Here is a 25,891-nt window from a genome sequence, read left to right as displayed (position 1 = left end):
TCATACCTAGTTTATTAATTGTAAAGACAGGACGATTTCTGTAAAATTTTAAACAGTCTTTATTGTGAAAACTCTGAAAAGTTTCCATTACGAAGATTATAGGTAGACGCGAACTAGCCAGTTCGTAAAGCACCGATTACCTCGAGTTTCTGATTTTGCAACGTAAAATTAAGTAATTCCAACAAGGTAGCACCGGGTAGCACGATCAAAGTTGTTCCCTTTCGCTTGGAGCTTATGCAACGAAATTTTACGATACCCGCATAATCGGAAAATTCGAAGGAGCGTGTAACCGAGATAACTATGTCGGAAGATTCGTGGCAGGGACACGTAAGACATTAAGAAATAAGTAAATGAAAAGAGAGAGAAGCAATTAGCAAGTATAAAATCGACCGCCAGCTGACCTATGACAACGTAACCTAGTCATCGTCCTAAGGGCATGGCGCAATTTTGGTATAAATTATCAAACGTCCACGTACTTACGTATGTAGGTATGGGGGTACAGTAGGTACGTGGTCGGATCACGATTCGAAACCGAAACGATCAGCAAGTATAATGAATCTATCAGACGACCTATGACAACGTGTCATCCGAAAATAAAATTCGTCTATTTTATAGGCCAAGGGTAGATTCGTGTCGAAACTGGGGCTGTTACGAAAATTCGATTTATTCGAAACGGTCAAGTTCGAAGCGTCCGAATTTTAAATATTTCAATTATTCCGAGGGCTTGAATTTCAAATGTTCGAATATTCAAATTATTCAGATTCGAAGCGTTCGAATTTCGAATATTTGAACATTTCGAATTGTTCAAATTCGAAATGTTTGAATGTTCGACGCACGAATATTTAAACGAAGAATTTCTGCTCGAATTTATTGTGCATCTATAACTGTTGCTCGAATCATTTTTCATCGAAACGGTGCGCTGTTCTATGAACGAGGTCAAATTATTTGTAGCTTTTCTCGTCAACAATGAAAACGATTCATGAATGAATTTTACGAGGAGCGCCGAGGTTGAGGAAAATCAAACGGGTCGTTGAAAATAGAATGAATGTTTTATGGATGCGAAACTTTCATTGACAAATAATTTTACGAAGCTTGTAAAAACATGTAACGGAGCAGGAACGGAATATCGAACTTGCTAAACTGTAAAAATTGAAGCCAGTCTATTTCTTGACAGGAAAATCTTGACGCCGGAACGCTTTTACGAAAGACAGGAAGAAAATGGATGAAAAATTGATAAATAATTGATGGGGAACAAAGAGGCGACGGTGTTGCAGCTTGTCCACGAGACTTCCGATTCGTTTATTGCTTATAGATTTTCCACTGCTTCCACCGCGATATAGTCAACCATAAATTGCATCGGCTTTCCATAAATTTGAATAACATTTTCACTTCCTGCGGTACCTCGTGGACCCCCACCAAACTGACGGATAACTATGCGAGTTACGATAAGACCGTCGCGATGACCTCGCCCTTAGAAAGAAGGATTTCTGCATTTTATTCAGACGAAGCCCGCATATTATTATCATGCTTGTATCTATTATTCCACCTATCATTCCACTTTGTCCTATTCTAATTTCACGAATTTAAACATTTTGATTTTCTTTAGACTCTTCCTAAATTGCTCCTAGTAGTCTTATTTCGTACTCGGAGCACCCCTATTTCGTTACCCTAGTTTATAGCGAATCTAAGTCACTAGTTAATTTGGATAGTAATAAGAATTCTAGAAGGAATATTCGATGACTAATTGGTCGCGATTCGAAACCTGAATTCGCTGGAAGTCCTCTCCTTTCTTACTTCGAAAAATCGTGCTCGTTGCTGCAGTCAGCAAATGAAAAAAAGTATCACTGACCGTTCCGTATCGACTTCAGAACGGTTTTCTCTTTCCCCAGCTGTTTATAAACCTAACTAAGCAGTGTCGAGTGGCACGAATCATTGGAAGAAGTTTAGAATTCGTCGTTACGACGAGTTAGGTTACTCGAAGTTGGTTACGACGCGGACGCGTGACCTCGCCGAAAAAGTTTGTGCACAACGATTAGCAACGCGAGGACAACGAACGGGCCACGAGAAAAGTGCAAGAACGCGTTAAATAGCGAACGGCTCGTATTTCGTAATTCGATCGGGTACTTTCCATGGTTCCTGGTAAACGAATTTGGAAAGTTAAAACGTTGACGCGGAAACGATCATAAATCGACGTCCCGTTTCGCATTCTAATCGACGGCTCGACGAAATTCCACGGCTCATCGGGGCGGGCAGATTTGAAAGTCGATCGCGAGAGAAAAATCTGCAAACCACGTGGATCACCTTTTACCACCACCATCGCCGTCACAATCATCGTGTCTCTCGTGGTTTTGCCCCGTTCTGCTTTCAACCAGCACCTCCTTGCCTCTCTCTTTCGAATTCTTACATTTCTCTTTCTTCGGTGATCCACGTGTTTGCACGAGAAAGGATTTCGTACGTTCCAGGAAGTAGGATTCGCTCGAATTTAAATATGGAAGGTTCGCCAGAAGAAAGAATACTCGAACGTTATTCCTGGCGTGCTCTATTATAATTTTACCTTTTCGCGTGGATGCAATTTTATCTTTTTCAGCCAAGATCGAATATCGAGCGCCACCGATCACGATTTTTCTAATAAGATCACGCTGTCGGAGATTAACTCCCGATACAAGGCCTTGAACATCTCATATCCATATCGGCATTAGCCACAATTTGTACGTAGAAGGTTTTGAACATACCTGTACGTGGAGTAAGGCCGACTACTTTTTGCCAGTCGTCGAAACCTTTATTTCGATCGGATCGAATGTACCGATCTTATCACGGCTGCTGTTTTCACTTTGATCGTAGGCGATTCGTTCAGTTTCTCGGGAATTCGTAATTTCGAGTTTCGCGTATCGATGTACGACAATCGCTGCTTTTTCCTACTTTTCTGTCTAAAACACGACGTTACTTAGAGAAGGAAGATTTTTAGGCCACCGTTAGGTCGACCACGTTGTTTACGTTCCCATTTTTCTGTTTTGTTCTTTTTCGTAAGTGTACTCTACTATATGTAGACAAGAGACGGTACGTTGCTCCCATTTTCCAGAAGTTACGGTTTCCAACGAGTCTCGAATTCGACGTAAAAGAGGTATTACCGATACAGAAGGAGAATCGATAAGGATCACACCAGCAACCTTAAGAATAGCGGTACTTTTTTTTGCTCCACTGACATCGCCCAACGCGTGCAGGGTACCTCGTGAATTGCGACACAGATTTTGTTTTGATTCCATGGATTCGCATTTCTTTCTCCGTTTTGTTCGTCGAAGTACGAGCCCGATAAAAGCAATCAGGATTCAATGTCGAAAAAGACACGCGGAAGGTTGTTCCGTCAGTTTTTGAAGTCCACACGCCGAAATGCAGCCTCCACGTGCGACTCGATGTCCGGTCCTTGGAAATCTGCTTTTCCTTACAAAAAGTGTTACGACACAGCATACAAATTTAAACAGCACGATTTTGTATCCCAAATCGTGCACCGATCTGATCCGATAGAGAACATCCATATTTGTAATAATTGCAGTTTAGTTGGACGTTGATATCGATTGCGATCTTAAATGGTCTTTGTAGCAGCCGGAGGCCCAGATCTTTAAATCTTCGCATCGCATCTGGACGATTTTTTCACCTGAAAATTCAAATCGATATAGCGCAAACGAGTTATCTCACATTCAAGCAGACGCAAATGTAGGCTTTTCGCATAACGCGATCTCATCACGTCATCGGTGACATAACTTGCACGCTCTATTTTCGACCGATCGTTTTCGATAATTTATGAAGGCAACGAATTATCGATTATAGAATTTAGGAAAGTATCTGTATAATGTAGGGAATGTAGAAAATGTATCGTGATAAATTCAGTTTTGCTACCTGAACAAATTACATATTGTATTCGTTGAAAGTCAATTTCTTCATTCAAGAATTGTTGTGCATGGTAGTTCAGTGATGTAACGTTAACGACTCCGCATCGTGTTCTTTTTCAAAGTTGCATCACGTTATCTATGAGCGCAGATTTACGTCGCTAATTCATCGTTCTGGACCGTGCAACATTTAGCACCTGCGACTGCAGAAAAAATGTGATACTCAGCTTCGTTGCTATCGTGCGAAATTATGTAGAACGACGTTTCAACTTGTCGCGTCTTACGCGTTAATTTTATTCGTGCCAGTATCGTTAGCTAGTACTATTTACTTTCCTATATTTTGACAAAGAATGTTCGTTTTCGTTATGCTTCAGTCGCGCATACGAATCTATCAGCAAAATTGTTGGCCAATTTGCTGAATCGTTTCTTTTTTTTCGGTTCACAGGGCGCAATGCGGTATCGATCAGCTTTGTCGCGCGTCACAAACCCAAAAAACGTGCTCCAATCGATCGCGTGCAATTTTTTCGCGAAACTACGAACATTTGAAAGAAGACACCGGGATGACTGACTTTGGCCTCTTGTCGAGCGATAAATTTAGAATCAGCGCAAAGTTGAGCTTACGGGCAGCACGTGTGTACTCGAACCACGTGCTCTCAGCGCAATGGGTGCACGAATAAACGCGAACGTAGAAGCAGCTTTAGCTCGTGTCCTTTACGGGAATAGCATATATCTATATCTAGATACATATTAACTATTCGGTAGACCTAGAAGAAATACCTGACTACTTCAGGGTTGCATGCTAAACGCTGGATTATCAAGTCCAAGCCACCGGCTCTCCGATCGATCGATCTAGCCAACTTTTAAGATATTTCAGAGAATCTTTGCGAGCTGCTTGAAACGATTTCATTTTCTAATCGTGTACTTATTTAGCGGAGGAGGCACTTTATTATTTTATTAGTCTCTATATACATCTATGTTGATTTTCAAAGGACAGAATATCTGGTGCAATTGAAATCACAAGTGAACCATGTTGAAATTCGAGTGTAGTAGGGGAAGTGAATGTTTGCAATTCGTTTAGAAACGTTCGACAAGATTTTACAAAAGGAAAACCGATCCATAAAAGGAACAGACAGCGCTTTCCTGGTTTTCCGGAAGCGACGAAAAAATGATCGATTTCGCGATCCGACCAATCGGGTTGCAGTATCGTGAAACGAAAGAGAAAGTAACGTACACCACGCGTTTACCACATGTTACGGGCGTACGCGACCACAGAGATCGCTCGAAAAGTGTAACGTAGTTAAATCGTAGATCGAGCAAAAATTAACCGACGACATGGAGTTTCGTCGGTGATGGATCGCCTGGAACACACGGGGCTTTCTCGGGAAGTAAATAATCGATCGATCGCGATCCAGAATCGAAGGAGAAAGTGTCGCGTCGTTGTGTGTCCGATCTAATCCATGCACGTTCTACTTCTTTCTTTTTCTCAATCGCATCTCGTTCGCTGATTTTGCGAATTGTCTGACCTACATAAAAAATCTTCTCTCGTACGTCGTAGTCTTCCTACACTTTTTCTTGGAAAGTAGGTGCGTTTTTGAGAATCGAAATATGGCTGAAAATGTTTGATCAGAAGCGAATCGAAGAAGACAATGATAGCAGCGAAGCTTTAAAGAGCCGAATAGATGGATAGATAGCTAATTTAAATTAGTCCACGTGTGCCATAAATGCGAGGACTTTTAAATGGAGCACACCACGCGCTGATACCAATTGCAGGCAATCCGAGTCACCTACTAAACTCTCAGCCCGATTGCAAATCGCATTCAGCCATCGCACGTGTATAACACGTATATGCAGTTTGTCCAGTTGTTACCAAGCTCTTGGCAACCAGAACGTGCTGACGAATTTGTACGCGTTTAGAAATGGTTAACCTTTCGATCGTATAGAAGAAGAAAACCATGTACCATATTTTTTATTTAACTCGATAGCTGAAAATAATTCGAAGCGAAATGGTCGAAGGCGGTACAGAAATTAAGACGTTCGTCGGAGGTAAAAAGGTGGTCACCGATCCGGTCGTTTCCATGGCAAATTCGAGTTCACCTGTAATCTTGCTACATTTTCCACGAGCTAAGACTTTCACCTGGTGCAACGCGTTCTCCGGTGACGTGGTGGCCAGCACGGCTCGACTTAGATTGCTCGGTTATGCGCTAAACTGAGACCCCGAGACCCACTTTACAAACCGCGACCTGGCACGTTCTATTAATCCAGTAATATTGCTAGCTTATCTATTCGCTGGTTCACTGGATTATTAGGTTAATCACTGAATAATTTATACATTTAAAATCAAGTGTTCCGTTGCGACACTCGATGTTCTTATGTTTTCTTACCGTACCTACTAAACTGAACTTTAATTATCCTTAGATTCTCTCGATTCAATTTCTTAATTGCGAGTAATGCCAAACATTTTACGTAAATGTCGGAATTCGAAGGGAACAGTGGTGAAAGCCAATATACCGCAAAACATATTTAATTATGCTAACTACATTAGCCTATATCGATGTTAAAATTCAATGCTTCTCACTTGCAGCACCGGTTCGAAAGGTGTCTGGACACGAACTTACACTCACGCACACGAATGCGTTAGAATTTGGCTACCAGTCTCTAAAGTATGCTAATGCATCGATGATATCTGGTTTGCTCGTCAAATTATACGGTGTATCCGTTTAATATGCCGCAAATAGCGAGCACCCGAAAACGTTAGTCTTTTTGATCTTGTCTATCTAGCCACGAATCTTCGTTCTGCATGCTAACGAAGCTAAAGGCACAAGGTACACTATAAATCGTGAAGGGCCATTCACGAACGGACGGTTCGGTATCCCCTCGGGCAATTTTCAGATTAGGTTTTTCAGTAGCACCACCCTCGACCGTCGTTCTATGCATGAGAGGACGAAAAAGAAGAATCAGGAGACAAGATACGGTTGGACGATCGGACGGTAGCTACGAAACGAGGATGGTCGTCCATCGGACATTCGAATGTCTGTGTCTGGCTAGGTCAAGGGTCCGTGAACAGACGAACGGCAGACGGTGGTTGAAAATCTGATTGGCCAGTTGACGAAGAAAGAAGCGAAAGAAACGTGGAACGACCATGGCATTCAACGTTTGAAATTCATCTGATCGGGTTCCACCTGATACTCATAATATAGCGATTAAGGCTAATGCAGACGCATCAAAATGCGGCCGACCGAGAGACCGAGTCCCGAGATTGTTACAAAGTAAACACTTGCCCTTCTTAGGGTACAGGGTCATTCCGTATTCAAGGACGCGGGATCGACCCTACCGTTCGGATGCATCCAACCGGTCAACCGGCACAGAAAAGGAAGAGGAATCTCGAGGTAGCTCCGATGCAGCTGCTAGAAAGAAAACTGCATTCTCTTTTCTGCTTACGATGCGAAGCCAAGAAGAATGCGGTTCTCTTTGCTAGAGACTAGGAGATGTTATGGTTGGATAGCTCTGAATTCAAGCGAAATGGAACGAACAGTAACGATCCGGGTGCAACTTGAAATTGTTTCGAGTTTTCTCGGGACATAGGGTGCTTGGATAAAAATTCGAACGTTAATATTAAAAAATAAAGAACGATACGTTTTACGAAGTCCCTCGGTAAATGCGCGTGAACCTGCTTTGTCTATGTGAATGCCACATCGCATGCGATATTCACCACATAGATACGTATGCAAGTCGAAATTTCATTATGCATGGATTGACCCCAGATCATGCTTCAATACAAAATCAGCATAGATTGGAATCGAATCAGGCTTTTTTGGATGACTATTTTTTTACGTCGCTCGGCTACGATGGCCAGCATAATCAGGTCGACGATAAAAGAATTGGATACAGTGTCGTCCTTTGATTCTTTGACCACTTCCTGCGAGCCATCGTTCCGAAATGCAAGCACGTAAGATGTTATCGTGTATTCGTAACGCTCTTATTTCGGATAAAAGTCCGCTTCTAAAGTTAATTAGACCCGTCGTTTTATTTAAACGGCGAAGTGGTCAATCGTTCGTGAGACAAGTTTAACGAAAAAAATGTGGTGCAGCAATCGTGCACGTGGTTTGATCTTTCTCGCCACGTTTCTCTTGGGTTGCTGGTAGCGAATGACGTCATTTGACGTAACAGTAATTGATCAAACGTGATCGATACGATCGTCGCGTCGATCCACGTGTTCGGACACGTCACGGCACACGTCCAACGACGAAGAAGCGCTCCGAAGCAGGCGAAAGAGGAACAAAGCGGGATTGTTTCGAAAGTTTTCGTTCGCGTAGAATGTCGTGACACGAATGAAACGCACCCACGTTCTCTCTTCGTGTCCTTACCACAAAATAGAGGTCTTCGCTCATGCGTGAAGGACACCGTGCAAGCTTTCGTAGATGTAGGGCAGAGTAGAATGTCCCGATCGAGCAAACTGTACGTGCATTTGGTATCGTAGAACCTCGAGTGCACGAAAACGAGGCTGAAAACGCGTGTGCAAGGTAAATAGAACGCGCGACGATACGAAACTCGAATCCAGAAAATTCGAAAAGAGATTTAAGTCGTGCGTTAACGACGCTGACAGAGAAGATTTGAAGAATGAAGAGGAGGGCGGACGTCATGTGTGTCAGCATGCAAATGGAAGAAGCAAAAGTCGACGACACCCAGATATCGTGAGGATGCCACTGCATTCGTAAACCCGTCTTCATCGGCGGCATAACAGGTTTCGGTGAAATTCGTACCAACACAAACGTTCGTCGGACGACACCAGCCACGATGAACAGAGAGGAAATCCACCCGTGGATGACCTGGAAGCAAATTACGTCAGATCGACCTGGGGTCCAACGAACTCAGGATCGTCAGGCTTTTACTACTTTTCCGTTCCACTATGTTCGATCAGAATAACGCAATGTTATCGATCGTTTGCTCAGCGAAACGCTCGACAAGTTCGATCTGAAAGCCTTTCTCCGATATTTAGTCGGTTCCTCCAGTTAGTTTCGAAATGGAGGACATTTTTTCAAACTAATTATTGCGTAGTTTATAACAAAAATATCGATCGATATTATTTTGGTATAGACGAAGCAGCCATTCCAATAAGATCAGCATGGGTCATACGTAGACGTGGTTAGGTACAAGGGACCATCATGGTGTGATCCAATTCGTTGATCCAAATCGCAGATCGGTCTTGGTGGCTAGATCGGGAACCTGTTCTTGATTCGTTTATTTCTTAAGGAGAAAAATTAATAGAATCTCTCTTCGTTTCGTCTGCGCAGGGAACAAAGACAGAACGATTTCGATCAATCCTTGTCCGTGTCTCGATCCGAATGACCCTGCATCCTTCGTACAACGGTTAAAGATTGCTTTTCTCGGTCACATATTTTTGCGCAGAAATATCATACTCCGCGTAACGTATATCGATATAGCTAATAGATTTATTTTTCACTCGTAACGAGGTCGGTTCGATACCTTAGATTTTGCTTAGTCATCGTTTATGAAACTGCTTGAAATCGAGTGTGCGACGACTAAGAGGAAAACACGATCGCGCGAATATTCGGTACACGTATCTGTTAAAAACGTACGCGAAACGTTTCGATTCGCGAATCAGAACGACACACGACAGCCCGGATTACCGTTCCGTTCCGCGAATCGGTCACCGGTGCACTCGTTGATCTTTCTGACGCGTTGTTTTCGAAAGTGTCTACGGATTCACCTCCCGTATTCTGCCACGGAGACCCAGTTCTTTACCCCTTAGACGTAAATAATCTGTACGCGTGGTGAAAACCGCGTGTTGTAACGTACGACGCGACGCCCGTACCAGGCGTTCAGATCGCCCATTTTTTCTTGGCGAATAAGTTCACGCGTCAGCTTCTACTTCGCGATCGACTATTCTCGATGGACGTACCGTAAACAAAATTCCCAGCTTCGTGACTATCGTCACGTATCCGATGGTAACTTTGCACTCGATATAATTCGAATCGATCGCAGGCTACCAACGATCTCCGATACTTTCGTCTTCGATCTCGCGAAAAGATTTCGCGCGTTTATAATTTAAAGAGAACGACAGTTAGAGGAGGATGGAACGTCGACGAGAAAAAGAAAAGAGAAGAAACCGACATGTAAATGGAGATTGTAGCTGGCTAAACAAAATGTTACACAGTGTTTATCTCCGTGTAAAACTTGAGCAAGGAAGTTTCTCAGGTACTACTTGACCCAGACGATCGAGACTCGTTCATCCCTACCCTTCCTTCCTGGTCGGTCAAGGCCAACATCATCTCCCGCATCTCATTAGTTTCTTTTTGCGCTCAGTTTCATTCACTTATCACGCAAAAACGTATGGGCGTGTACGTTCTCGTGTTAAACATGCATACCTCTGGCACGGATACAAAGTGAGAGAGAAGGATGGAGAGAAAATGCGTTGTTGCATCCAAGGACCATCCTTGGTGAACACCGTGCATCGTATAAAAGGAAACGAATCTTATGGTATACATATGGAACGAATTCTGGCTTCGTAAACATCGTTAACGTCTGCTTCGTTCTATAGCTTTCTTCTGATTAAACCTTTTTACGAGCCACAAGTATGAATCCGGATATTTTCTTATTTCGTGGAAACGCGCGTTGATACGACGCGTGATAGCATACCACGATTCGATGCAACGTAGCGATAAACGCTCTTCGACGTTGTCGAATCGACTAAGAAATTTCTCGACAGTTCCAAAAGAATTATTTCAAAAATTTCAGCATTTGATTTGCAATTATTACATAACGTAATGACCGGCTGGACAGGGGTAATAAAAATTCCTGGAAGTATTGACCGGTTAGTTTGGGTAGAAGTCTTGTTCCTAAATTTTTTGTCTCGAGTCCCATACGCGAATAAAGAAAAAAAAGAAAGATTTATTCGACTGGTCGAATCAGTTGTCATCGAACAATTGTACGGGGCAAATTGGTCTGCCGGTTCTCTGGCAACGTTCTCTGGCCCATAAATAATCCGGGACCAAGAGGTTCTGGGTAGTCGTTAATTTGTTTCCTCCGATGCTCGTGCAGGAGCCGGTGAATGTCAAGGCCAGCATTCTCGTTCCCATTGGCCGGCGGCCATTACCCCGGAAGCGCTCTCGCGGGTTCGGCTTCGATCTCGTATTCGACGAAAAAGAAGCTGCACCGATAACGTTGACGAGCTCGTGTCCTTTCAACGAACCGACTGTTCCAAAACTAGTGTTCAAAATGATCGTATAAGTACGCTTTTCAGGAGATCGATTTCGTAACTGGGAATTGATGGGTTATCGAATCGTGCCACTGATAGGTAGATGAAATTATGATTAGATTTTTCTTCACAGAAAAATATCTGTTGCTTAACTAGCAAAATGACACCTTATACGAATATGTGGCTATAAGTAATTATTCCTCATTTATTCGTATCAAAAAGTGGTTGATTCTCCCGTTTGAATCGAACCGATAAGTGGTGAAACATTCCAGGTACGGTCGACTAGAAAGGGAACCCGGCAGTGATTCATCGTGCCTGGAAGGAATCTCTGTTACACTAATGACGCAATCGGCATTTCGATCCACCCAGGACACGAAGAAGTTCCTGGTGAAAATATTCGCGCCCACCCACGCTCGGAAAGGTGTCGTCGAACGATTCCAAAACATCCGCGTCATGCCGAAAGTATCCCGCTTTCGACGACGCCCCGTAAAAACCTTAAATACGTGTTCCTTCTACGGTTTCTCACGAAATCCCCAACATTTTAACGAGTTCACGTTCTTACAGAGTGATCAGCTGTTTCTTAAAATATCGTCGAATTCGTGATCGTAGGCTGGAAGAATTTATTTCGATCGATTCCGAGAATCGTCTCGAACACCGTTGCTGGCCGACGGTATTTACCACGACGGAAAGGAAAAATGTTGGTAACCCGGAAGAATAATTTACGAAGTAATTTCTAGAAAACGCTGTTCGGTATCGGTGACCGAAGGATGTTTTTATACGCGGTTCGTATTAATCACGATTTGTTTTTGATCGACCGGACAAAGATGATTCGTAGTTCGTACACGAACAAAATCGATAGTCCGTTGAACTCTTGGTCATAGATGCTTGTTGGCATCGTTCGATTACTAATGGAGACCCGTTTTATCGCGTCGTTTGTTCTCCAGCTACGTCATCAGAAAGGTTAACGAGATGGAGAAGGATTTGGTAAATGCATCGTGTCCGACGTGATCGACGTCATAGGAATACCTTACCATTTGTAGGAAGAAGTGAACTAGTTGCGGTTCGTTGAACCTCATTTTCAGAGGATCCTCGACCCCTTGTTTTCTACGTCATTCGTTACATCATCGCTTTCCTTCCCTCTCTGTTCGGGTAATCAGAGTGCATCGAATCGTAATAGAGGATTCCTTCTTCGTTCTAGAGAATGTCTTCTAGGAAAATTAACTTTCGGCTCTGATACGTGCACGCCTCGCTCGCTTCTCTAATGAATTTTCAACAACTTATTCGCAGATACTCGAATGGCGAACACCCAAATTACTACTAATAATGAAAAGATGCATCGCGGTTATCCTAATAGTCGCCGTTGTGCAATTAAAGGTTGCAATAATTAAACGTAATAGTCAAGCGTACCTTCGGTCAGCATCGACGAGATTTTGCCTGTTACTGTCCAAGCAAGTTTCCATCATCCACGATAGAGAAACTAAGCGTTGATTTCGCTTGCAATCACGAATGGGTTGCTTAGAAACGTCTATATGTTTGTGTCTCTGCGTGCATGTGCGTGCGCGCGTGTGCGAGTAATAGAAGAAGTCGATAGGTGACTCTGTGGTAAGACTATCGTAGGGTCTAGGCGCTGGTACCTGCGCTTACAGGTTTTAGTACGTCTCTAGGCAATAGCAATGCTGCTTAGAGACCGGATTCCTAGTCAGCGCATTTAGCTAGCAGATACCCCAGCATTCTAAACACACTAGTGCTTCAAGAATCCCTCTCGACAGGGAAAATAAAAGTCCTTCTTCCCCTTAAGGCGATCGACGTCCGTTCTGTACGAACGTAATCTCTGATCGGCTATCCTTCGTTCGTTACTTTTAACTCGTACACTTGAAACGGCTCGAAAAACACCGATCTTCGTACATTCTTTCGAGAAAAAAACTAACGCATCTTTTTCTGTCGGCTTTGGAAAAAATATTTCCAATTTGTAAGAGTATATTATCGGAAAGTAAAACTGCGATATCTGTAGTAAGATAGATTTTTCGTGAAGAGAAGGATTCGAAATGAAAGTAAAACGGTGAAAAATTGAGTAGTCCACGTGTCAGAGTGACCGGAGAATTCCAGAATCTCCGCGCGAAATCGGAATCGCAAAGATCCTTTGAAAGTAAGCCACAGGATCACCCGATCAAATCGTCCACACGCGTCCGCTTTCCTTTGTTTCTTCTCTTTTTACCAGGTCAAAGCCAGGTCAGATCGATCGGTTGAAATTCGAAACAGGCTCGTGCGTTTCCGGATATCTACGATACGATTTGATCCTGCGATTCCGAGTCAGCCGCCCGCGCAACAGGATCACGGCTGGATTTATGTGCATTTTGATACGCGCGCACTATCGATCTATCGTAGGCGTACCAACGCGCTCCTGTGCGCGCTTTTCGACAGCCTGTTCAACATTTCGTTGCATATCGACGATTTCTATCTCCATAGGAAACGCGTTTGTCCTTCGATTTTGCTAGGTATTCGAGTTGGGATCGAGTCGATCTTTCTAATACGAACAATCCTTGAGCGAAACGCAGAAACCATCTTCGGTATTTTGTCGATGAAACGTTTCGTTTGTTCACGAAGGAGAAAAAGAAAAAATAAAAGGGGAAGAAAGGAAAGAAACGAAATCGCTTTCTTCAAGGAAAAGTGATCGCAAAGCGGAACGCGAACGCTTAATTGAGTTTTCTCCGGAGTAACACTTACCTAATGCATAATTTAATCGGCACAGCGTATATGTTCTGCGGAGTTGGCAGTAGTGATTATAGCATAGCTCCGGCCACGTAGTTAACTCGATCTCGGCTAAACCGTAGTATCTGGGTGCCGTGATTTTTGTCAAAGAGATATGCAGTCCAACTGCAACTCGCCTGATTACGCGTCCAGATGTAATTGGAATACGGGTTAAGCAGCGAAGGTTTATATCGAGTCAAGAACGAGTTCGAGACTCGCTTTTTCGCGAAAAAACCCGAACAACAGTTATCGGTTTAACGAGGTCGCTTCCTACCTTCTTTCGTTTCTATTTTTTCGCTCATTTTCTCAAATCGTTCTAAATTTATCTCGGAACTAGAAAGCTTTCGATAAAAACGTTAATTTATTTAAAATTATTTTTCGAGAGAAAGCGAATCGACCTTCCTCCAGAAGGTGGCACTCCACGATGGCTCTGCGGTACCTGTCGAAAGAATCTGCGACTAAAAATTGGTAAGCCCGTTAATCGTTTCTGTTCGATAGCGAATCTGGCAGTTTGTTAAAACGAGGAAAAAAGAAGAAGCCAAAAACGAGCGTATTATACGATACAGCGTTCGTAAAACGCGTTTGACGAATTTTGCAAGTTCGATGCGTCGCGTTTGCGGTATTCGCGAATGGAAACGTTTCGACGAATCGAAATCGAAATCGAAATCGAAATCCGAGTCAGGCTATTTTGCATATTTTGTCGGATGCAGCGCGCGATCGGGAAGAGGGCAGTGGCTAGACCGCCGAAAGTTAGGCAGATGCACCCGGGCCAACGATTTGAAATCCAAATCGAGCGTCGCTGCATCAAAATCAGCGGGTAGCCGTCCAGCGAATACATTTGTATCGTTTCCGTCTTTTTTCTCCGGTTCCTTCCAGTCTGTCAGTGTTTTTTGGTCCTCGTTCCTCGAGTCCTCGGGACTCATTCGACGCTCGGTGGAGCTTCGCGCGTGAAAATGACAAATGACCTGGACCGGTTCGATTCTGGTCCACGAGAGTCCCTCTTGCTAAAGTTCGATTCCACCGGACCGTTTGACTCGCTCGTTCGACGGGTAAATAGAGATTTCGAGCGAAACATCGACGGCCGGTGTTATCCTCGAAAATCGTTCTTACGACACGCGTAGCTGACTTATCTTGACGCATAAGCCGGCTAAGTGGTCGCTATTTTTACCCGGCCTTGGTTTTACAAAAAGGGCCACGATTACCTTGAAACGGGGTTTCATACGATATACATCAAAGTTCATCGTTAACGAGCCGAACAGACCACGACGAGTTTCGACGTTCGAACTGGCTACCGGTGGGACTAGTCTAACCTGAACGGGTCTAGTGGATCTCCTAGCGCTTCTCGTTGATCCGGTGGATAGTAAACGGCCGACTAGCTTAGTCCAAGTACTTGGTCGTGACCTCGGATTGGTCGATAGACGAGCACTGCTTTCTTGTCCTAGGTTCCGGAGCCAGACTCGCCTACCTTGACGCAAATCCACGTGAACACGGCTGCCGTCAAAGAGCCGCCTGACTTAGAAAGCACCGCGATTCCATAACCCTAACGCGATCGTTCAATTTTCAACGACGAAAGGTGCTTACGAAACGCGTATTTCTTAGCCAAGTCTCGCCGCTGTGGTCGTTCGAACTCGTGGCACGGAGTGCCGCGTGATTAGAACGCTGCTGCCTACCTCCGACGATGCTCAACAGAGAGACATCCTACGTTTATCCATAGATCTTATTTCTTTTTTTATTTCTATTGTACAATGCACGGCACCGCACGTTAATACCGAAAGATGGTCGAATCAACGAAACGTTAGATACGGAAAGAATCGGTATTCGTTACGCGAGCTGGTACTTTCGATTTTCGACGAAGAAGCTGTTCGAATGGTACCAAACTGACCCAAGCTAATTTCCCTTTTATCGAGCGGCCGGGAGTAATTGGATGCTCGTCGCGAAAGTTCGTCCCCGGGTGAAATTATACGGCGCGACATTCAAACGAACGAGGCCCTGAAAACCGGTTACGAAGCTCTTCTCTTTGGTTTGTCGTTTCTGTCGCTCTGTTGGATAGCCGGCCGGCCGGCTTCGAGATAAATCGACACGGAAGAGTGTCGTAATCGGGGCCGGGGTACCGTGGTACCCCACGTGGTGGGTGACGCAGGTGCAACACCAGCTCCTCCGTGCTCTCTTTCTCGCCCTTTCTCGCTCTCTCTGTCTCTCTCTCCCTCTTCGCTTCCCCCTTTTCTCCTTCCACCTGACATCGCTCTAATTCGCTCGTCGATGCGACAAATGTATAATGCTCGACGGTCTCGTACTTTTTTTATCGACATACTTGGAACAAATTTATTTTCAAGTCGTTTCTCTGCGTATGTATCTTGCAAATATCGCGGTCTGATTAAACTTGGAACGAACTACTTATTCTACTGTTTATTGTTTATCATTACTGTTTATTGTTAAAGCTCATTTTCCAAACACCGAGTACTCGTTGGTACTCGCTCTTCAAGCGCATCTCGATAGAAAAATAACAAGAAGACGGATTTCTAATAAAGACAGGAGATAAAGGTAAGAATGAAAAAATAACTTCGATTCCAGTTGGTTTGAAATCGTTCGATATTAAAGCGTGTCGATCGTATGATGAATCAGCAGGATCGCATCCTTAAAACTGGTCGACGATGCGGTAGTAAAGTGGGGATGTTGCATGCACTTGAAGCAAAAGATGCATGGACTACTTTTTACCGTTGTCACTTTTTCTTGCTCTCAATTTTACCGATTCCTTGTGAGCGGCGAGGCAAACTCGAGGCTCCGTTACGAACGATGCTAATTTTTGTTCTAGAACCAAATACCTTTGCATCTCGTCCATTATGAACCAAAGAAACGAAACGATTCGCTCCTCCACCTCGATCTTATGCGCTCGTTCGATTCTTCCGCCTGGGATCGATCGCGTTCCGAATTATTAGAATTACGTTGTATCGCGTACGGTGATTTTCACTGGTACTTAACTTAAGTAGCTTGTTCATCCGTCATCAGGGACGTAATGTAATTTGAAGGGAGTGGTACTCGCGGCAACCTCGTTAGATCTCGATGATCGATTTATCGGTGCAAGCGTGATCGGTCGATACAACTTCGGCGCCGTCTTATGCAACGCCCCAATTCCACGCGCCGTGAAACATGGAAGACTTCCTGTATCCCGGTCGCGAGACAGAAAAAACTTTTACCTTCGATCGACATTAGCATGGCTCGCGTACCTGTAACGATTCATCGATTCGCATAAAGACGTGTCCCAGGGAATCGGTAACGATCGATTCTGCCTTCGTAAACGTATCCGTCGCGAATTTTACGAGCGGCCAAGAATTTTCCACCGTTTAATCAGCCTCTGTTCCCGTTCGTTCAGCCACGTTATGTATACGCTTGCATCGAATCATTTTCTAACAATTGCTTGCAAATCTCTTACTAGTTGCTCCAAAGTATAAAGTTTAACCTTTCGGAAATGGACGTTTGTAGAAGCGATTCGAAGCTTTCGCAGTGTTGTTATGGAAAGTTTCGAGGCTTTCTAATAGCTCGGAATCGTGCTTGAAAAGCTTCGGAAAAAAAATGCGCTAAAGAATTTCTTTCCCGTTCGTACGTCATTCCGATCGCGTCATTGAACGAGACGAAAGTAAGATTTTTGCCGGTGAATCGCGTTGTTAAAAATCGATAGAATCGAGAACACGTTGAAATATACGGGTACTTATAACAAATAAGTGGACTAGCTGCATGCACTTATGTATGAATCGCCTCTGACCGTTAGAGCGTAATGCACGACCGCTACATGCAGATCAACGTCACCGGGACGAGCTCTTTCACGATGCAGGAGAGAAGGGATAAAGAGCAACCGAGGGGGGGCAGGCCGTTACATTTTCAATAATTTCTTACATAACTCGTAACCCCATAGCCGGAACCAGCCTCTATCCAGGACAGCGGAATATTCCTGAGCTTTTCGGTTTCTCTCTGTCATTCCAGAATCTTCGTTTATCGCGACTCGTTTCGGTTTCTATCAATGAATCGCCTATTCGTTACGTTTTTGCGTTAGCAATTCCAATCCGAACACCAGTCATTTTTGAGCGCACACTTCGAAAGCTCCCAGAGGTAATTCTATCGGTTATTTGTTCTTCGCTACGAAACGAAATATACGTTTACAAGGTCCATTAATTCTGTGAAATATTTGGCCATCGAAGCGTTAAATTTCTTAAATCGGCAGGACGCGTTTGACTTTTTTTATTAACGTTAATTCAGCTATACTTAGAAACTTTTGCGAAATAAATATTCATGAAGCCGGTTATAACTTGACAAGGAGTTTCTAAGCGCTTGAAAGGTGTAAAATTAATTTTTAGTGTTCGAAGAACCTTGAAAAAAGGACGAGAGCACCTTCACAGTCTAACGCGAAGCAGAAGACCGTCGTCGGACGGTTTTATTCGTTGCTAATCCGTGCAACCTTGATTTTCGTCACTGTTCACCTTCGCGTCAACGAATACGAATATCAAGCAGACTTTTTATAACGACGATCTATCTGTGGCAACATCCGTGGTACCATCGGCGAAATCTTCCAAAAATAAATACACGAGTTCCCCTCTTGGTCAAATGTTTCCCTACCTCCGAACATGCGTGGACATTTCCGCTGATCAGAAATACATATTTTCTTTCTTTTCGATCGACGGAAAAAAATTGAATTACGTTGTCGCGATCCGGACATTGTTACCGGTGGACTGTCAGAAAAGTGTGTCACCGAGCCAACTTGCTTCTCTCACTTTCTTCCAATTCACTCTTCCCGCTAGAACAATCGATCCCGATACTTTCTTGCGTCTTCTTGCCAAACTATACGAACAACAGAGAAAAGATACATCTTTCTAGAAACAGTTTGTCTTAGCGTCCATTACTATTATCCAAATAGCAGAATCTTTTTCGATGATATTTCTGACGAGGAAGGGTACGAGAAACTGTTACGAGCGAAAATAAAAGCTGTTATTAGCGCTGCAAGGCGTAAGGATAAAGTCCAAGACATCCGGTATCGTTTCGTTCTTTAAACGAAGCAGAGCCTTGATTTTGGTCGAGACCGGGACCTTCGTCGAGTCTGGCCGGTTCCCGATAACCGTCGAACAAATCGAATCGATCCGTCTCACCTCTCGACCCGCCTCTGCTCGTCATCGACTCGCTTTTCGCGGACGCTCAGCGATCTTGAAATTCCGCGAGCCCAAGGTGGTGCTTCGTAAGTGTAGGATCAAGATCGAGACGGGATCGCGAGAAAACACGATCGTTTTCTACGAACCTACCCTTTCGATTCATCCACCAGAGAGAAATCCTTCGATCTTCCGTCAAAATTTTTTCTGTAGGATAAAGCGTAGGATCTGTTCAAAACATGGATCGATATCGTAAGATCTTTCGATCTTAAACAACCCCTGTATAAATATAATCTGATTTCAGGAATAATCGTAACGTTGTTACTTGGTAACAGTTTGTAGAAACGACTGAGAACCATCGATGAAAGTCCGCTACCTGTTCGCTGCTTTGATAGGTTATTTCGTTTTAATTGGGCCACTTGTCTGAAACAGAAGTATCGCGAGATGTCTCGCAGACATTCACGAATCTCGGTATTTATTCTCGAGTATTTACCGCTTGCGTGACTTCAGGTATTTCGATAAATAATAACCGACGTGCAATTTGATTTCGCGTGCAACTAACAACGTCCATCGATTTCGGACCATCTTCCTTTTCGTCCGTATTATCGTTTGAAAATTTCGACGTATCATTTTTTCCCTAAAATCCTTCGTACCAAATTACCTTCGACAAAAGCGTCTTCTTCGGCAGCATCGGACATTTTAATCGGAATAATTATCGAAACCGTTTAGACAATGGATAGAAGAGTAGCGAGGATTATTATGAAATTTGCACGGGCCGAAACGTTAGTCATCGAGAATTAAGAAAGTGATAGAACGAAGGATCTCGGACGAAGCTTGCGGGAAGAAGTCTGGCACGTTCGATCGAAAGCGAAATGAAAAATTTCGCGGTTCTCGATGAAAAAAAGGGAGAAAGAAAAATACGAGCTTGGATTCGTACAGAAGAATCGACGGAGACGAGAGCTTTCCCGTTATGCGCCTCCTCTCTAAGCTGATTTCGAGCTGGCGGCCAGAGGCCGGTACCGCTAGCTTCCCAGAAATCGACGCTCGATAATACCTCTCGATACGGATGAAGCAATCTCCTACTGTCGCAGCGGCCGAGAGGGGAAAAAAAAAGGTTGTCCCGTGACAAAAGGGTGGGGGAGAATCGGTCCCAGGAGTGGGAGAAGTCACACATATACCCAACACACCACTAGCTTTGCTCATGTTTTATTCATCGATTCAAACGAATCCGAAGTGTACTCTTCGTCGCGTGCTTCCTCATCGTCACCGATAACGCGATGTCCTTCTTCTCTTATCCGAGCTTTCAGGGCTAACTCCTCATTCAGGGATACCAAAGACGCTCGATTCTGCTCTCTCGTTTCTCGTTTCTTTTTTTTCTTCTTCTTTTAAGCTATTCTTGCATCCACAGTCTTCGGATATTTCCCATCGAATTATTTTCATTCTTTTGCTGTAATTTTATTGGAGAAAAGCTTACGCATGTACATGTTGCTTCGAACATTCTTCTCGAGCCGTAAAGTGGACCGGGTAGATTCGACGTCGAAAGTAATTACGTCCGACTTCGCTTCGATTCTACCGAACTGACCTACTATGATCGTCGCGTACAACGTTGACGCACGAACAACGCGTATTTTCACGAATTGTTTTTCTCGAAGGGATCGACACACTGTCGTGTTATTTTTATCGATGTCACCAAACGATTGCTTATTCTATACGGGCTAATTTTTACCGTTCCAGCTTATCGAATCGACTTCGATGCTTATCGCGTAACCGAGAACTGTTGAAAGCATATGAAAAGCGCAAATATAATCACAAAGTGGCAATTGCCAAATCAAACATAAATTTAATTATCCTTAAATCTAAAACGAATAAAAATTAAATTTATTAAATGCAAAGGACAATCGGTTCACGAATCGAACTAGAAGACATATTGCAAAAGCGAAAAAGTTGTTTATATAATGAAATGTCTAAATGTTCTTATGCGAAATTCGATTCGTAGACATTGTAACGAGGTGTACACGCGTTTGCAATAATTCAGCTGATCGATTCAGCCGGCTGGCGATTGAATCCGATATCCTCGCTCATTGCAAATCAGTCTAATTTTTAACAGACACACAGACGCTATAATTTTCCACTGGAACTACGGTACACCGTTACGATTTATCGAAACGAATTGTCGATCGCGAAAATGTTCCCTCCGAAATTCTCTTCGATTCGACAAGAGAGCTTTGCATTATTTTTTTCCGAAAGAAAGAAAGAAGATACGCGACAAGTGTACGTATAGTAGTAACGTGACGAATGTCATTTACAGTTTTGATTTCGATTCCGTTGTTGCATCACGCGAAAAAAACAACGAACGGCGTTGGTTGTGTAACCTACATTCAGTTTTCTGCAGAAGAAGATTTCCGATTAAAAAGCGATTGATTTTCACGATCGAAAGTAGCAGAAAAGTGTCCGGCGATAACGCGAAATCCGCGTACGTACGCAATGTGTCCGATTCACGCGTCACTACGAAAGAGAACGAAAGCAAAACTTTCGAAAGGTATTTTTTATTACGTTTCACCGGATGCTCGACGGACGCGAAAAGTTTTTATTCGAAAAGCACGATAAACGGAGGAGAAGATATTGCAAAGGATCGATCGTGGAAGAAATCGAAGGCGAAAGCTCAGCGGTGTTTTCCGGTCGGGCAAATTCCGTGGTAAGGAGGTTTTTCGCGTTGGTCGTTAAAGGGTCCCGCGTTATATACGAGGCGAAAAAGAGAGAAGAGAGCGCGGGGCGAGCGTCGGTCCCAGCTGAAAACGGCGGATTTTCGGGTGGCTGTTCGAAAGGGCCATTCCGAGCGCAATGGCGTAACCGCGACAGCCGTCCGAATCGCTGAACGTCTCGTACATCGAAATAAGAACGGAATAAAGCGCGGTCTGGACGGGAGGCTGGCGTAGCCGGTCTCACGAGGTGCTCGTTGGACTGGAGGCTCTCACCACCTTGCTGCCAGAAAACCCGATGGCACCTTAAGCAGAGAAGTCAAGGGCAAGAAGCGTCCCTTCGTTGCCCAGTCTGGCTCGGCTTGGGCCCTACTTGGACCCCACTCTCGCTTGGTGCTTCGTGCTCGGCCAACCTCCTCCCCGTACCTCGTCCGTGTGTAACTCTGTTGAACGTGGCGATCCCCGTGCTTCTCCAGCCCCTTCACCTTTCCGTCACTCCCTCCTTCCTCCTTTCCATACCTTCTATCATCCTTCCGTCCGCTCCCTCCACCTTTCCAGCCCTTCTTCTTCTTCTTCTGCGGGCTCTCCCGTTCCACACGCTGCTGGACGCGAGTTGGTTCTCTCGGTGCTTTCTTGAAATTCGTCTCCCTACCAACAGTAGCAGCACCAGCAACACCAGCACCAACGGCAACCGGCACCGGCACCACCAGCAACAACACCGTCAACACCAACGCCGGGGACCAGCAACCGAGCCACCAGCAACACACCCGGTTGTATACACTTACCACGGAGAACGAGCGACAGAGAGCACCACCTCCTCCCTCTTCTGCCCTCGTCGCAACGAATCCATATGTATGGGGTTGAGGCGCACAGGCGACGCAAATGTGCTGACTACATTACGCCGCTATATAAGATAGCCGGCCAACCATCCTATCCCCACAGACCGAGCCAGATCGGCAGACCGTTCACAGACGGACCAACGAACCGATCTACCGACACAGATACACGACACATCTTTTTCGTTCACGAGATCGCGACACAGCAACACCGACAACACAGGGTTTAGAGTCGTTCGCGTCGCCCGATCACCAGCTACACCGCGCTTGCTGCCATTTCTTCGACACACGAACCCGCCGGGAGAAAGTGATCGTATTTTCGAGCGAGCTTCCTATTCGAAGAGCACGCGTCGAAAATCGATCGAAAACGATCGGTACGCGCCTCTTTTCTCGCTAACGCTTTTTCTCGCTCCCCGCGACACGGACTACCGTAGGTCGGGATACCGCGTACACGATCATTTGTGTCCACTTGTGTCCGAACGTTGTGAGTGCGCCGACGAGAAACAACGCCGAAGATGATCCCCTTGACAGCCACCACGTGCTTCCTGCTCGCCGTCACTTTACTGGCATTAGCTCTGATCCTCTTGGATTATCTGAGCTCCAAGAAAACCTCCAAGCAGGTTTCTATTCTCGACGACGATAGTCAATTATTGCCGGAACCGCCTGGACCGAAACCATGGCCGATTTTGGGCTCCCTTCATATCCTGGGACGGTACAACGTGCCATACAAAGTTTTCGGTGACCTCGTTAAGGAATACGACTGCCAGGTGATCAAGCTCAGGATGGGCTCCATGCCCTGTGTGGTCGTGAACGGTTTGGAGAACATCAGAGAAGTGCTGATCACCAAAGGACACCACTTCGATTCCAGGCCCAACTTCGTCAGATATCATCTGCTCTTCGGCGGGAACAAAGAAAATTGTAAGAAACTTTCTTTTCCGACTCGTTTTCCTTGCGTCTTTCGTCGATTCGAACTGTCGGTATTCAACGACCGAAACTTCGAATGTTCGTTGGACCAACCTAGACAATCTCACGATCGAATTTAACGAACGGTCGAAAAACGAAGCGATTAATTTACGCGGCAAATAATTAGACGTCCAGTCGGGACAACCCGTTTGCCGTGCAAACTAATCGGTCCATGGTTCGTTCGGAATTAATCGAGCTTACGTAACGCGACGAATCCTCGTCTGGAACCTTCGAGCACGCGATTAACGAATTTAAATCCACAACACACGCAACCGTACCCCGTTTCCTTTCTACCGAACTCGCGGCTCGGCGTCGCGGCAGGCCGCGGAGTCTGCTCGGAAAACGAATCGGTCGGATAGAACGCGAGTCAATGCGAAAATCGAATTCGTCGACGCCTTGTCACGGTTGCTAAAAACTCGTTCCACATGCTAACGACCTTGCCGATCGTGCGCGACACGTGAGCACAATCATGACCCGCGTTTATTTTTCGCGTGGCTCGTGCTTTCGCGAGGCCAGAGAATACCGAAACTCGTGCTAAGGTCAACGCCGAAGCGGTACCAAGTGCAACACCGGAAAGGTCACGGTACCACTTTCACGCGTTCCTGGCTCACCAGCCGGCAAACAGGATCAAGGCTGATCCACCTGAGGCGTTTCCGATAGCCGAGTCAGCGCGATTTTCCTTCTCTCTTTCTCCTCTTCCGCCTCTTTCCTACCGAAACCACTTAGAAACGACGATATTCCTACGGTGCACGAAAAATCTATTTTTTAAGGGTATCTGCTCTTCTTACGATCAGTCGCGTAAACCGTAAACCGTAATGGAAAGGAAAATTTGGAGAAACTTGGATTATTCTTTTTTCGGATGTCTATCGCTGGTAATTCTCATCCACGAAGTAGCTCGTTAACTTTTCTATTTCGTACAGTTTGCTCGCAAAAGAAAATAGTAGCGAAAGGACGAAATCCTTTTGGCCGAGATTCGAGCGAAAAATCCTGGATTCGTTTGCAACCGAGTCGAAGCGTGGTATCCTGCAAAGGCGCAAGAAACCAGGTCACTTCCTGTTCTGGGTCTGCTGGCGACCGCTTCGATTTCAAATCGAGCCGCAGGCTCGCGCGCGCCTCGATGAATCGATTTTCTGCCGAGTACGCGCGAGCCGGCTTGTATTTCCGCGTGTGCGATCAGAGAAAGAGCTACGTGGAAGGAGAACCGGTGAAAGATAGAGAGAGAGAGAAGGACACGACAACGGAAAGGGAGAGGAGAAAGAACGCGCGTCGACGAATTTTTCCTTTTCGCCTGACAACGATGTTTCGAAATCGCGTTCGCGTTCTTGCGTCAAGAAATGCCGTTGGAAGGTCAAGTTTAACGCGTCGATCTTTCCTTTACCTTGACTGTGGCATCAATGAAAATCGTTGAATCTCTACGTCGATTTCCTTTTGTCGATTTGTTCCTGTCACCTGTTGAACCGTTTTACATTTAAATAAATAAATTACGAAAATCGGCTATTCTCTCCAGCGGAATTTTGACATCGAATCTTCTTTCCTGTTGTTCGGAATGGTGTTTGCGACACGTTGATCAATATTAAAAGGACGATTTTTCTATCGAATGTTGCAGCTCTGGCGTTCTGCAACTGGTCCGAGGTTCAGAAGACGCGAAGAGAAATGCTGCGAGCGTACACGTTCCCTCGAGCCTTCTCCACTCGCTATAACGAGCTGAACGGTATAATCAGCGACGAGATGAAGTTCCTGGTCGACCATCTGGACTCTCTGTCCAAGACGGACGTGCACGCGAAACCGTTGATCCTCCACTGTTGCGCCAACATTTTCCTCACTTATCTATGCTCGAAGAACTTCCGCTTTGGACACGTCGGTTTCCGTAACATGGTCGACAACTTCGATCGCGTGTTCTTCGAGGTGAACCAAGGATACGCCGCCGATTTCCTACCGTTCTTGATGCCTCTGCACCACAGAAACATGGCAAGAATGGCGCACTGGAGCCACGAGATCCGAAAATTCGTCATCGACAACATCATCTCTGAAAAATTGAACACATGGAACGGCTTGATACCCGAAAACAATTACATGGACTGTCTGATCAACCACGTGAAGACGGACGCGGAGCCACAAATGTCCTGGAACACGGCGTTGTTCGTGATGGAGGATATCGTCGGAGGACACACTGCCATCGGGAATCTTCTGGTGAAGGTTCTCGGCTTCCTCGCCACCAAACCGCGTGTTCAGAAAGTCGCGCAGGCGGAAATCGACGCTATCGGCACCACGGGCCACTATGTCGGCCTGGAGAACAGAGGATCCTTGCCTTACGTGGAAGCTATCATCCTCGAGACCGTTAGACTGATCGCCAGCCCTATCGTTCCGCACGTGGCCAATCAGGATAGCTCCATCGCTGGTAAGTTGTCGTCGC

At 45.0% G+C, this 25,891-nt stretch overlaps 1 protein-coding gene across 1 annotated transcript in view; it reads left to right on the top strand.

Moving 5' to 3' along the window:
* The first annotated feature begins 23 nt into the window (after positions 1-23).
* Positions 24-25,891, top strand: part of LOC100883585 (cytochrome P450 307a1) — a 28,552-nt gene continuing 2,684 nt past the window's right edge. The window contains exons 1-2 of the mRNA XM_012283976.2: positions 24-23,433; positions 25,085-25,876. Of these exons, the coding sequence (XP_012139366.2) occupies positions 23,031-23,433; positions 25,085-25,876 (1,195 nt within the window). The 5' untranslated portion in view covers positions 24-23,030. The remainder of the gene's footprint in view (positions 23,434-25,084; positions 25,877-25,891) is intronic.

Source organism: Megachile rotundata, chromosome 8, assembly GCF_050947335.1.
Source record: "Megachile rotundata isolate GNS110a chromosome 8, iyMegRotu1, whole genome shotgun sequence".
Lineage (NCBI taxonomy): Eukaryota > Metazoa > Arthropoda > Insecta > Hymenoptera > Megachilidae > Megachile > Megachile rotundata.
Note: the sequence above shows the minus strand (reverse complement) of the source record. Positions and strands in the feature narration are given on the sequence as shown.